The sequence below is a fragment of the Anomaloglossus baeobatrachus genome, chromosome 4, assembly GCF_048569485.1.
Source record: "Anomaloglossus baeobatrachus isolate aAnoBae1 chromosome 4, aAnoBae1.hap1, whole genome shotgun sequence".
Taxonomy (NCBI): domain Eukaryota; kingdom Metazoa; phylum Chordata; class Amphibia; order Anura; family Aromobatidae; genus Anomaloglossus; species Anomaloglossus baeobatrachus.
The window spans coordinates 166,797,009-166,811,817 of record NC_134356.1 but is presented as its reverse complement, the minus strand read 5'-3'; the positions used below and the strand labels follow the sequence as shown (position 1 = coordinate 166,811,817).

General features: G+C 41.8%; 1 protein-coding gene across 1 annotated transcript in view; it reads right to left on the bottom strand.

Annotated features, from left to right (window-relative positions):
• SHROOM1 (shroom family member 1) overlaps positions 1-14,809 on the bottom strand; it is a 108,239-nt gene that overhangs the window by 19,402 nt on the left and 74,028 nt on the right. The window contains exons 3-7 of the mRNA XM_075342332.1: positions 13,952-14,019; positions 10,775-11,374; positions 5,009-5,536; positions 1,254-1,362; positions 185-457 (exon numbers count right to left, since the gene is read on the bottom strand). Coding sequence (XP_075198447.1) covers positions 185-457; positions 1,254-1,362; positions 5,009-5,536; positions 10,775-11,374; positions 13,952-14,019 — 1,578 coding nt within the window. The remainder of the gene's footprint in view (positions 1-184; positions 458-1,253; positions 1,363-5,008; positions 5,537-10,774; positions 11,375-13,951; positions 14,020-14,809) is intronic.

Sequence of the window (14,809 nt, the reverse complement as noted above, 5' to 3'; positions counted from 1 at the left end):
GATGGACCTAGGTCTTTTTTTTCAACCTATGTAATGAAGCAAAATTTCGTGATTGTAAATGCGACGGTGCGGATTCCTTTAGTGGACATACATGCACACATATATACATACATACACACACTCTCAGGTTTATATATTCCATAACAAGATACTTGGCTAATATTTGTGGAAGAAGACGACTTACCATTTCTTCGGCATCTGTATTCTTATCACTTTTGCTCAATGCATTCTCTACTCGGGCCAGCCTCATTGACAGGCAGAACAGGAGGCTCACTACCTTCTCCAGGTCTCCGATAAACATCATGTAGCGCTCATATTCATTGGGCTTACACACTTCCTTCACCACGGCCTCGATTTCTGCGCCATGGCTTGTATTTTCACCAATCTCAGAAAGCAGAAGTTCCTTTTCATCACAAAGTTGTTCCAGTTGTGAACTGATGCTAGAAATCAGCTCTACCTGTAAGGAAAAATGTAAGAAGAATCTTTGAACGCAAATAATTTTATGACAGCTGTTATATCAACTGGTCAGTAATTGTAAGATATGCCATGTGTATAACCCCTTAAGAACAAAGATTTTTTTCATCATACTCTGAATTCCATGGTTTAGTTTTCTTAACCCCTTTACGCTGATGAGAATGGAAAAGGACAAGCCCTCCTGCCGGCATGTGCTAAACCCACTGTTTGAGATTGACAGCGGGATTTAACTGATTAACAGCTGCAGGTGGATCTCCGACCAACCAGCGGGAAAGACCATGTGCAGGGAAAGATTTACGTCATGTCATGTACCTGCCTTTGATACGGGCTCACACGCAAAGCAGGTACATGACATGAGGTAAATATGTGAAGGAGTTAATAGATGACCTAAAAACCAAAAACAAAAAAAATACAGCAATTCTGCCATTGTTTTTGATGGTTTAGCTTTCACAGCACACAGTGTGGTATGAACGAAAGAAGTCCGTGCAATCGCAGTGTTACCAAATTTCTAGATTTTTTTTTTTACTTTCTTTAAGGTTTTACACCCTGCAAAAAAAACCCAAAACAAAGAAGCCATCCCGTTAATTGACCCATAATTTTATTATTTTTTCACGAGCAGAGCTGTATGAGGCTTTTTAGTATAAATTCAAGGACTTTTTGATCACTTTTTTCAGTTTCTATTTTGGAAGGGCAAAGACACAAAAATAAGCAATTCTGGCATTGAAATATTTTTTTCCTACAGATTTTAGGATACCCGATAAATATGGGTCATTACCAACCTTCAGCGATGAGATGTCACCGAGGCCCTCTACCTCTGGTTTCTGGTTATAGGTCTTTTCAGGCAATAATGTTTTTGAATGCGATTTTGATACAACTTCATTATTCATCCTATTTTGAGTAAAACAAATATTTTTATTTCTGATCTATCTATATATATTTTTTTTATTTATTCTTTATTTTTTTCAAATGACAAGCAGAGAATTAATAAACCATCATCCATATAAAAAGCTTGCTCTTCGCCACCACACTTAATAATTGGGTGCACAGACTTTACGTCTCAATTACTAGTCCCGTTTATGACTGGCTGCATACTATAACATGGGCGTGCTTCTCTTCTGACATTTATAATTACTGAGTGACAGAGAAAGCCATCAAATAATGCTTCCATGTAAAACAACCTGGCACCATGACCTTGCTCATAATGTAGTTGTCTAGCCATGAAAAGAAGAGTTTACAACAGCTAGGAATTGTGTAAAGTAGAAAACAATACTCACCTTACCAATCCCAGCCACTCTGATGCCGACGCCTTTCCCCTTATACCCCGGTACTGTGGTCTAGACACAACCGGTGGGTGACTTTAGTGATCACATGGTTAGATGATGTGATGAGTTGCAAAGAAACAGAGCACATTTGAGTCTGAATTTTCTTTGATTAGTCTCCGTTCTTAATTTTTTGTGAGCCTGAGGTCTGATTAGTTTATGTGTGCGGAATTAATGCATTTAGGAGTCTGAACTGGGATGTAAAATTAAATGTTTTGAGTTTGAATGAAACTTAGGATCTGGTTTACAATCCAAATAATAAATGAGGAATAAAAAATGCTTTGGAGTACAAGTCTGCAGTCTCTCTATGAGACTGTAAACTTGGGAATAGTCATAGCATTCAATGCGCACTGTCAGGATTGTCCGCTGCAGACATCTGGAACTGTCCGGCACTGGATTGCTAGCATGTGATTTACATACATGCGGTTTCCTGCCACCTAGACGTGTTCAGTCTCACTCAATACAAGTGAATTGAGTGAGGATGAATAAGTTTAGTTGGAATGTGGCCAGAAGTATGTAAATCACATGACCGCCTGCTCCCAGTGCTGACAACGGAGAATCCACCATGAGGATTTATAAGTCAGTGCTGTGAGGATTCACAAGTCTGCAGTGATGTTGAGTGACTGCAGACTTTAACCCCTTTAAAAAGGAAACCTGTCACCAGGTTTTTCCCTTATTAGCTGCAGCCACTATCAGTGAGCCCTTATATACAGCATTCCAGAATACTGTATATAAGAGCCCAGGCCGATCTGCATAACGTAAAAAACACTTATAATACTCATGGTCTGGTCCTATGTGTATCACTGCTCTCGGTGCGGCGCTGCCTCCATCTTGTGCGATCGCCGTCCTCCTGCCCAGCCCAGTGTGCATGACGTTTCCCACATCATCCACACAGAGGCCTTCATTGTACTCCCGTGCACTTTCATTTGCCCGGCTGAGGGCAGATCAAAGTATTCTAGTGCGCATGCGCGGGTGATCGCTGACCTTTTCTCGCACCTGTACATTACAGTACTTTGCTCTGCCCTCAGCCGGGCAGATGAACGTGCATGGAGCGCAATGGAGGTTTAGAACGAGTCTTTCACATGGGGCTGCGCAGGAGGACGGCAATCAGACAAGATGGACAGAGACCAGCGACACCCATTGGGCCAGACCGCCCCCTAGGTGAGTATAATAAAGATGTTATTTACGTTCTACAGTGTGGCCTGAGCTCTTATATACAGCATTCTAGATTGCTATATATAAGAGCTCACTGGTAGTGGCTGCAGCTAAGACTAGTTTCACACTTGAATTGAACGGCATCCGTTGCATTGCGTTGTGTGACGGATGCAACGGATGTGTTGCATATAATGGCACAACGGATCATACAAAACAAGGAAAGCTTTTTTTTTCTTTCTTCTTTACAGTTTTTACCGGCAGCAGACTATTGTGAACGATCACATGCCGGCGGCCGGGCGCTCAGCTGAGCGCTCTCACATGCCGGCGGCCGGGGGCTCAGCTGAGCGCTCTCACATGCCGGCGGCCGGGCGCTCAGCTGAGCGCTCTCACATGCCGGCTGCCGGGCGCTCAGCTGAGAGCTCTCACATGCCGGCTGCCGGGCGCTCAGCTGAGAGCTCTCACATGCCGGCTGCCGGGCGCTCAGCTGAGAGCTCTCACATGCCGGCTGCTCAGCTGAACGTTCGGCCACTGAGAGACAAAATAAAGTTTCAGTGATTAAAACGGATTCCGCTGTTTTCCAAAAGGGCTGATTGTGACGGAAGGGAAAAAACGCAAGTGTGAAAGCACTCTTATAGGGGAAAAACCTGGTGACAGGTTCCCTTTGACTCAGCATTTTAAAAAGGAATTGACAGGGTAAAATAAATCGGGGAAAACAAAAAACAGCCATAATGGTTCCTGAAGGTAACTATAGCCTTGTTGGCGCTTCAGAGTTCCAAGAAAAAATAATGTTAAAAATAATAATTCTAATAAACCTAATATGTTTCACCAGATTCCCAAAAATTGCAAGTGATCAGATGTAAGATCTTCTATAAGTTATCACTTTGTCACCAGGTATTTGACACCTTTGTATTTGATAGAATCACAGTTTTAATCAGGAGATTATCACTAGAGGACTAATAATTCTGCTGTCATATTGTTCTACATATTCATGAGCTTTATATAAAACTCTGTGTACACTGTGCATAGCCAGAAAGCTGTTAGTGGTGTGAGCAGGGTTATACATCATTCAGAGAACTGGTAGATCTGTAGCACATAGAGCAAAAATCAACATTTTATCTGCTGCAGACTCAAACCTCTGAATGCTGAGCCCTAGAACCCCCTCCCCCCCAACACACCACTAATCAACTGCTTTCTATGGACACTGCACAAAGGTAGAAAGCTGACAATCAGTGGTGTGGGCGGGATTATAACACTCATTAATAGAACTATATGGCTGTAAGGGGTACTTCTCACATAGCGAGATCGCTGCTGAGTCACGTTTTTTGTGACGCACCAGTGACCTCATTAGCGATCTCGCTGTGTGTGACACTAAGCAGCGACCGGCCCCTGCTGTAAAATCGCTGATCGTTACACACAGGTGCTTGTTCATTTTTTAGTCGTTGTTTTCCCGCTGTGAAGCACACATCGCTGTGTTTGACCGTGAGAGAGCAACGGTCTGAATGTGCAGGGAGCCGGCATCTGGAAGCTTCGGACGTTGGTAACCAAGGAACACATCTGGTAACTAAGCGAAGCGCTTTGCTTGGTTACCCGATATTTACCTTGGTTACTAGCGTACACCGCTCTCAGGCTGCCTGTGCTGGCTCCCTGCACATATAGCCAGAGTAAACATCGGGTAACTAAGCAAAGCACTTTGCTTAGTAACCCGATGTGTACCTTGGCTACGAGTGCAGGGAGCCAGCGCTAAGCGGTGTGCGCTGGTAACCAGGGTAAATATCGGGTAACCAAGCAAAGCATTTTGCTTAGTTACCCGATATTTACCTTGGTTACCAAGCGCAGCATCGTTTCCACGAGTCGCTGCGGGCTGGTGGCTGGTCACTGGTTGCTGGTGAGATCTGCCTTATTGACAGCTCACCAGCGACGCACCAGCGATCCTGACCGGGTCATATCGTGGTCGGAATTGCTGGTACGTCGTTTAGTGCACCTACAGCATGTTTTATGTAGGGTCTGAAAACTCTGACCTTATGCAATATGTTATGTAGGCTGAAATTTATAATTCTTACCTGTTCTTCAATTCTTTGTTTCTGGATCTCTCTCTTGCTGAAATATCTACATGGAAGAGGCTCTTCATGAGGTTGATTGCAGATTCCCTTACAGGAAGAGGTTTGAGAACATCAAGCAGACTCTTGTCTTTTGCAGTAATTTCCATTACCAGTTTTGTGTACCTTTCTTCAGCATTGGATTTTACCCTGAGTTCCATCAAGTTTTCCCCGGGATCATCACCCTGTGCCACAATGCAGGACTCCTGCCCAGAAGCCTCATCATTCACATTGTTCTTATGATAGATAGAAGAACTGTCTATTTCTGTTCCATTCTCATGGCAAGAAGAAACATGGTCACAATTCATCTGCTGCATGCTACTTCGAAACTGAATATCTCTGGATTTTGATTCTTCATTTACTTCTCCAGAATCTTGCTTTTCTTCTCTGGGGACACTTGGCACTAAAATTGCTGAACTTTTACAAAGGTCCTTTGCTTCAGGTCTCATTTGGTTTTCATACCAAGGAATATTTTTTTCTTTGGCTTCCAAGCTTAAAGATACAACCACAAGTGAGTAAAAAAGGGCCACATTAAAGAAAAAAGAAAACACTACACAATATTCCATGAAGAGCAGACACATCACAATGAACAGAATACGAGACAAGAAGGAAAATCAACATAAATAGAAACCTCTGTATCTATAGGTCCTATCAAGAAGTTTTAGAAAGCTCAATCTAACTGAGGAAATGGATGGCTTCAAAAATGCCTTGACGATTTCTTACAGCTAATACACCATTGCATCGAGGTTGGCCTTTTTGTTTTAATGTTGATCCAATATGATCACCACTTGAGATTGCAAATGAATGTTCTGCTTTTCAGAGCAGACTGGCATATTATATAAATTTATATATTTTTTTTATTTTTACCTTCCTTTGGATTTATAAGGACAACAGAGTTCTAAAATGTATCCCTTCCCATTATTCACATCCTCTCTTATGCCTTTGGTTTATGCAAGTATGTCATAAATACCCATTATAAAAGCTACACTGTGTGCAGAATTATTAGGCAAGTTGTATTTTAGAGGATTTTTTTTATTATTGATCAACAGCTATGTTCTCAATCAGCCCAAAAGACTCAAATATCAAAGCTTAATATTTTTGGAAGTTGAATTGGTTTTTTTTAGATTTGGCTATCTTAGGAGGATATCTGTTTGTGCAGGTAACTATTATTGTGCAGAATTATTAGACAACTTAATAAAAAACAAATATATTTCAATCTCACTTGTTTATTTTCACCAGGTAAACCAATATAACTGCACAAAATTTAGAAATAAAAAACATTTTTGACATGCAAAAACAAAACCCAAAAAAATTTAGTGACCAATATAGCCACCTTTCTTTATGATGACACTCAACAGCCTACCATCCATAGATTCTGTCAGTTGCCTGATCGGTTTACGATGAACATTCCATGCAGCAGCCACCACAGCCTCCCAGACACTGTTCCGAGAGGTGTACTGTATTCCCTCTCTGTAGATCTCACATTTTATATGAGGGACCACAGGTTCTCTATTGGGTTCAGATCAGGTGAACAAGGGGACCAGATCATTATTTTTTCATCTTTTAGATCTTTACTGGCCAGCCACGCTGTGGAGTAGTTGGATGCATGTGATGGAGCATGAAAATCATATTTTTCTTGAACGATACCAACTTTCTTCCTGTACCACTGCTTGAAGAACTTGTCTTCCAGAAACTGGCAGTAGGTCTGTGAGTTGAGCTTCACTCCATCCTCAACCCAAAAAGGTCCCACAAATTCCTCTTTGATGATAGCAGGCCATCGGAGTGGAGCTCTCTGCCCTTTAATGATCCAGCCTCTGGCCCATCAAGAGTCATTCTCTTTCATCAGGCCATAAAACCTTTGAAAAATCAGTCTTAGGCTGGACTCACACGAGCGTATGGCATCCGATGCGAGAGCATCGAATGCGATATGCTAATGTCCCCCGGCTCAGGCTCTGCTGTGAGCGTGAGCCGAGTGTCATGCGACTGTAACCCGATCTTGCGATCGGGTCACAGCTGTGAAGCTGAGTGCGGGCGCTGCGGAGGAGAGGGAGGGGTTAATCCTCCCATCTCCTCCACTGTCAGCCTGTGCGTATATACAACTTGATGAAAATTTGCGCTGTGGATAGGCTATATAGCTCACCATTCATTTATGCAATGTTAACACATAATCTACCTTGGTGTGGTGTGTTGTGAATATGATTGTTTGTATGCTAGTGCAATGAAGAAATCCAAAATCACAGCGACCTGCACCTATACATTTAGATTATTCTGCCAGGCTGTGTTTAAGGTTTTTCTTCCATATTTAGGGCTTGGTGACTGCCTACATATTCATTCAGAGCCGGAATTTGCCTCCCCTGTAAATTTGTAGGGAAAAAGCCAAGATAGGCCAGTCAGCTCCTGTATGCTACCAACTAAAGAGGTCACCTTTTTCCTGGCATATGGAATCACACAATGAGAAAAATAAAATGTGTGTTAAAAACCTCAAAATCATAAGCATACAGTATCAATAAAATGTACTCAACCCCAATTGCAAATTAGGTTTATTTGAAAAATGCAAACACTTTCTTCTGCTTGCAATAAACCAAAACAAGAACAGTGTGATAATTGAACAAAACTAATATAACAAGTGGTTTTTACAAATTCAAACACAAAATGCCACTTTTACTGACTACTAAATTCTAAAAATTATTCAACTCCTATATGACACCTGTATCTGGTATAATTCTTAAGGGATGTTAATCGATTCCTAATGGCCTCCAGTTCAACAATATTCTTGGTTGGTCAAGAAAGTGGTTAAAAAAAATGGAGAAGTGATCTCTTGCAAAAACAAGAAAAAGAATACAAACAGATAAAAAGGCATTAATTGTTCCTGGAGATCCAGTTTGAAAAATAGTTCACAAGTTAAAAGTTGAAGGAACACTGGCTACACCACCAGGACATGGAAGAAAGAAAAAATTGGCTGCTGACGGATTCCTGAGGAGGAAGGTAGTCAAAAACCCTTGAGTGACTGTAAATAACCTGCAACAAGTGTTGGGGCAGCAAACACTGAGGTTTCCGTTTCAACAGTAAGGCACAAATTAAATACTGAGTGTCTCCATGACCAAACTCAAAGATGTTCACCTCTACTAACTCAAATGCACAAGAAAAGTTGACTCCATTATTCCCTATACCATATAAATAAGACACTGTATTTGAACTCTTCGGGCCTGTGAAACAACATAAGATCTGAAGGAGTAAGAATGAAGCATACACTGAAAAGAACATCATGCCCACAATGAAGAATAATGGTGACTCATTAGTGCCGCTTAGTTTCTATGACACTTGAAACCTGCAGTGTGTAGAGAGCAAGATGGATTCAATCAAGTATCAAAAAAATCCTAGAGTAAAAAAATCATGTCTTCTGTGAGGAAGCTGAAGTACGTGCAGCATTCAGCCCTCCAAATATTCCAAACATAATTCAAGGTCCAATAAAGCATTGTTTTAGTCCTGGCTGCACAAACAAATAAGAACATTAGTGAACTTGATGCCATTGCTCATGAGAAATTGTTAAGATTACCCAAAAATTGTGCCATAACCTGGAGTTTTCTCAAAGTTTTGCACCACTCTCTTAACAACCCAAGAATATTAATGAAGTGGAGGCCATAGCCCGTGAGGCATTAGATAAATTCCTTACAAATATGCCAGAAGCTGGTGTCTGGATAGACTTCACATTTATAGCAGATATTAATAGCTAGAATGTTCTATAGAATGTTTTACTAAGTACTAAAGACACATATGAAGGGACTAAATCACTTTTTGACTGCAGAAGGCACTAAAAGGCTTCATTCACATGTCAGTATTTTTCCATCAGTGTCATTATGCCTAATACAGGATTAGAAATGACAAAGAAAACTATAAATTGTAAGGTTGACGCCTGCTGTGGTTTTGGAGACACTTGGTTTTGGCAAATACTGACCAAAATAACTGCTGTGTGAATGAAGCCCAAGTGGTATTCTGTGGTTGATTTGGAGAAACTACTTGTTATATTAGTTGTATTGAGCTATCGTGTTTACATTGTTTTTGATTGGATTATTTCTAACAGAAACTTTGTACATTTTGCTAAAAAAAACCTTACAAAAGGGGGCTGAATAATTACGATTGCACCTGTAGGTAATTTACCCATAATGCGGTTGAAAGTTCATGTATTCAATATTCACATATACCGTAGCATGCTCAAAGTGCAGTTGCATTTCCTTATTTGTAAGAAGTCACAGCAACCTAAATCTGCACATTTTTCCTTTTATGATAGTAGGTAGGTCATTTTAAAGTAGTTTTTTTTTTTTTATAATAGCAGAGATCATACCTGTCACCCTCCATTGAATGCCCCTGCTGCCATTCCCAAATGCTGCGCACGCTTTTTCCGTGTCCAAATATGACAGTGCAATCATATGGTAAAATCATATGGTAAACGCAGTGGAAAGTCTACATCAGTTAGACATCTTGGATTTCACCATGCCAGTGTGGCGCCCCAGGATCTGGTTGCCACAACAGCATTTCCACCCCCCAAAGGGTTAATACTGAGCCTGGAGGCAATTGGGGAGTCTATTGGCCAGTAGGTACCAACATCCAACTCAGTTTCTCCCTCAGGCCAGCAGAGGGAGCTCTGAACCTGGAGTTCCAGGGAGCATTCCTCAAGCCTGACCTGAGGGAGGAGTTAGTGTTCAGTCTGTGAGGAGAGTCCAGAGTGTGAAGACGCAGAGTAGTGCTGTCCTGTGGATTGGAGCCTGGAGCTGGAATAGCTTGGCCCAGTGAAGCAGGATTGGCAGAGAGGCACAGAGGAGAATTAGACATCGGAGTCTGTGGTTGCTAGGGTGTAAAACCCTTCTCTGGCAGCCGAATCCGAAGGGCAGGAGGACTGCAGGTCTCCTAGCCCCCAAAGCAACCTGAAGGTACAGCTGCATCACCAGGGCCCGGTGTGGACTCCAGCAGAGAAGCACAAGAGAGGGCCTGCGCAGCCTACCACACAGGGAGAGGGACGTACCACCGGTCCCAGCAGAAAGAGGGCCATTGCTAATTCAGAGTGCAGGGTTCTGTGAAAGCAGAGGAAGAGGGAGTAGGCCTCATACTCAGCTGGCCACAAAGATCACCCCAGTTACTTCCAGGCCGAAGGGAGCCCTCTACCACCTGTAACAGTCTGCCAGGACTAACCGTTTGCACAGTAAAAGAGGAGAAGGTAAAGAGACTGTTGTTTGTGTCCGGTCCTTTCACCGCAATGTCGGCCCTGCACTACACCGCAACTACATCGACACTTACAAGCACCAACAGTTGCCCCGGGGAACCGCTCCACCTGTGGGGAGCAGGACCATCCAAGCTGCCATTACATCAGCCCCGGAGGCCCCATACAGCAGCGGCGGCTTAATAGCCACAAACCACAGGTGGTGTCACGAATATAAACTTTAACAATCACCCCCAACACTGAAGCCTTATTGACTCCCGCCAGGGTCACGGAGTCGGGCCCCGCCACCACCGACGACCCCCCCGGACTAGTCCGGCCCGGCACCGGGTGTCCCATAGCCCTGGGGAGGGCGAGTCACCTGATCTTTTGCTCCCACAAAGATTGCTCTGGATTATTCCCTTTAACTAATTGATAGAAATGGGCATTCCTGACTGACAACCCCATCACACACAGATTTTTTTTATTTATATATTATATATTGTATGCATTCACGGTTGTATAGTTACATTTGTTACCTTGGGGTGTGTATGGTCATTGCTTGTTGTTGTAGATGAGAGGGTATGAGTGACGGGCTGTGAGCTCGTAGAACCTCCTCTGAATGACATTCCTGTCTAGTCTTTTCCAGTGAAATATTATTAACACCACAAGCATCATCCATACTCATGGGATGTGGTATAACCTCAATCTCCGTTTTTACAGAGCATGGCTGCACTGTAGTCTCAGCGTGAAACTGTAATGAAGAAGTGCTGGAACTCTCGATGCCTGGACAAGCTCCATTTGCTCTGTGGGGCCTGGAATGTCTCTCATGTGCCGACTTTCCGATATCATATCTGTGAATCCCCAACAAATCCGCTTTACTTGTTTGTCTGGGCTGGCTTCCTGGCTCAGGACTGGACTTCTGCTTGTCTTGATTGAGCACAGCTGTGCTGCTCACATTTCCGGCCTGTGGGCCAAGCACAGGACCTTTAATGTGGTAAAGCTGCTCTGAGCTTTGACTCAGCACCGAAAGCCTTATTCTGTCTGAAGTTCCTAATTCTTCCATGGACTTTCCGCGGCCCCTGGCTGTACACACTTTCTCCATTTCATGTGCAGTGCTATCCAATGTAGCAGACAATCTATTAAAAATAAAAAGAAATTAGTTTCCCTTAATTCAGGTAGCAATAGATTAGGATATTGTAGTCACATTTGATAAATCAGACAAAGTTCTCTGAAACAGATAAAGAGTATTCACAATTGGAAACATTGATGTGTAAGTTGTGAAGGTCATGACCCGATAATCAGCCAAAAGTAAGGACAACATAGGATGACTGGTGGAGGGCTGCAGTGATAGTGGACTTTGTGCAACTTTCTCCCATCTCCCTACTGCATCTGTGGAGCTCAGCCACAGTGATCTTGGGGTTCTTCATTACCTCTCTCACCAAGGCTCTTCTCCCACGATTGCTCAGTTTGGCTGGACGGCCAGGTCTAGGAAGAGTTCTGTTGGTCCCAACTTCTTCTACTTAAGGATTATGGAGGCCACTGTGCTCATAGGAACCTTGGGTACTGCAGAAAATATTTTGTAACCTTGGCCAGATCTGTGCCTTGTCACAATTTTGTCTCTGAGCTCCTTGAGCAGTTCCTTTGACCTCATGATTCTCATTTGGTCTGACATGCACTGTGAGGTCTTATACAGATAGGACTTGATTTGGAAAGGAACACACCTATCAGTTTAATTAAACACAGCTGGACTCCAATGAAGGAGTAGAACTATCTCAAGGAGGATCACAAGGAAATGTAGAGCATGTGATTTAAATATCAGTGTCTGAGCAATAGGTCTGAACACTGATGACCATGTGATATATTTCAGTTTTTCTTGTTTAATAAATTTGCAAAAATTTCTACATTTCTAGTTTTCTTTCTGTCGGTGCAGAGTGTACTTTAATGAGAAAAAAAAAGAACTTTTTGAATTTACCAAATGGCTGCAATGAAAGAGTGAAAAATTTAAAAGGGGTCTGAAAACTTTCGGTACCCAGTGTGTGTGTGTAGTGTGCGTATGTGTATGTGTATGTATGTGTATGTGTGTGTAGTGTGCGTGTGCATATATATATATATATATATATATATATATATATATATATATATATATATATATATATATATATATATATATATATATATATATATATATATATATATATATATATACACATATATATACACACATACATACACACATACATACATACATACATACATATATATATATATCCACAGCACGGTGGCTCAGTGGTTAGCACTGCAGCCTTGCAGCGCTGGGGTCCTCAGTTCAAATCCCACCAAGGACACCATCTGCAAGGAGTTTGTATGTTCTCCCCGTGTTTGCGTGGGTTTCCTCCGGGTACTCCGGTTTCCTCCCACACTCCAAAGACATACAGATAGGGACTCTAGATTGTGAGCCCCAATGGGGACAGTGCTGCCAATGTATGTAAAGCGCTGTGGAATTAATAGCGCTATATAAATGAATAAAATTATTATATATATATATATATATATATATATATATATATATATATATATATATATATATATATATATATATATATATATATATATATATATATATATATATATATATATATATATATATATATAATATATATTGTACACCTTCCAATCCTTTAATTATTACAATACAAATTGATATTTTATTATTAAGAGGGTTATATTGCACTTTTTTCTTCCCTATGATTTTTCTCTTTTGGGTTCTTTGATGTACGATATAGTTTTTGCCCGCTAAGCACTGCATAAGCGGATTCAGATAGGCGTCGAAGAAAAAGCAGTGCTTGTGTCGCACCCAGGGATGAGGTATTCAGTTCCGGGCAGTATAGGTCTTGGAAATGTCACGGCCGTTGCAGGTTCCGTGCCCTGGGCCCTTTTTGTAATGGGGGTGTATTTACAGGGGATTAGGTTAGTGTTCATACGTGACGTCACTTGCTGTACCCAGTCGGTGCGTAGTTCGGGAGTACTCCACTGGCATCTACTCTCCTGCGTACCAGGTTACCGTTAACCCGAGTCAGAACGTCTCCTCACGTCCACCTTCACTCCTTCCTACTCTGACACTCTCTCTCTGACTACTCTCCACAGTCTGCCCCACCAACCTGGTCAACTAGTGGACTGGATTGGCTCCACCTCTAGGCGGCCATCCATTGGTTCGACCCTAGCCATATACCATTGTATGGGGGATTGTTGGGGAAAACTAGGATTACCTGAATTAATGTTGTTACCGGCACTAGTCTCCCGGGGCCCTAGGTGGTCGGCCCTGCATCCTTGTGGGGATGCAGAACCTTGTAGCACGCTGATCGCTTCAGGGGCGCCACATTTGCACATGCCGATTCTTTGACATTAAGGGCAGTGTCCAGGCAGGTGACAATTGGCAATCACAGCAGTGGCTCGCCCACATTATACCACTAAGTAGACATGCTAGATATTTTTGTACGGTTTAGCTCTGGAGCATGCAAACCTGAATGCAGCTCTGAAGGAATAATGCAAGCTTTTGACTAGGATCAATGCAAGGTAAAAAATGCAATGTGTTTATAATACTCTGCTGTTATGTTAACTTTTTTCAGTGAGTCTTCAAATGCAGGATTTGGGTTTTCAGTGCTTGCTGTATATTTTTCCCATTTGGTTATATAGTCAAAACATTATTTTCTTACCTTTTGTCATAAATATGGTTATTGCTTGAAAGTGCTGATGTTGAAGAAGTCAAGTGCCCAACTGGTACCTAAAGGACCCAAAATACAATTACTGATTATACAATTATTGCTCTAAAAAGCCCCAAAACCTGATATTTAGCATGGTAAGATGTAGTGCAAGTCCTTCTACATACTCATGTCCTGTCTTTTTACTACATTGCTGGTTTAAAAAAAAAAAAAAAAACAAAAAAAAAACTAAAAGTCACCCTTCTTTTATCTCTTAGCCATTCAGATGTTCAACTAAAGTGCTAAAATCATCTTTATTTATGAGAATTATTATTTCTGTATGTTATGTTTGTAGGAATTAAAACTATTTTTAATATTATTTATTTAAAAGGGAGACTAACTTAAAGAGCCAAAATTGGGGGAAACGGCATACACCAAATTTGTTTGGATTTATACACATGCATTACAGTGGTGTTCTTCTCTAGTCTCGAGATTGGCATTCTGCGGTCTTTTTCCTCAGCTGTGCCATATTATATTCTAACCAGCAGAGCAGTTGTTTATCAGGGAAACAGGTGACCCTTTAATAATTTGTACAATTTAGGGTGCACATTTTCCAGAAAGTTTACAGCAGATGCCATATATCATAGAGTACACTGAAAGCCAAACATACTGGCTGCCATACGTTGGCAAATACATTTAAGGCTATGTGCGCACGTTGCGTACAGTCACTGCAGAAATTTCTGCAGCGATCTGAAGAGTACATGTGCGCTTTAAATCGCTGCAGAAATGTCCGTAGTGAAAAAAAAAATAAGCCGATTCCATGCGCTCTGCCCGCAGCTCCTGCCATAGACAGAGCAGGAGCTGCCGGCAAAG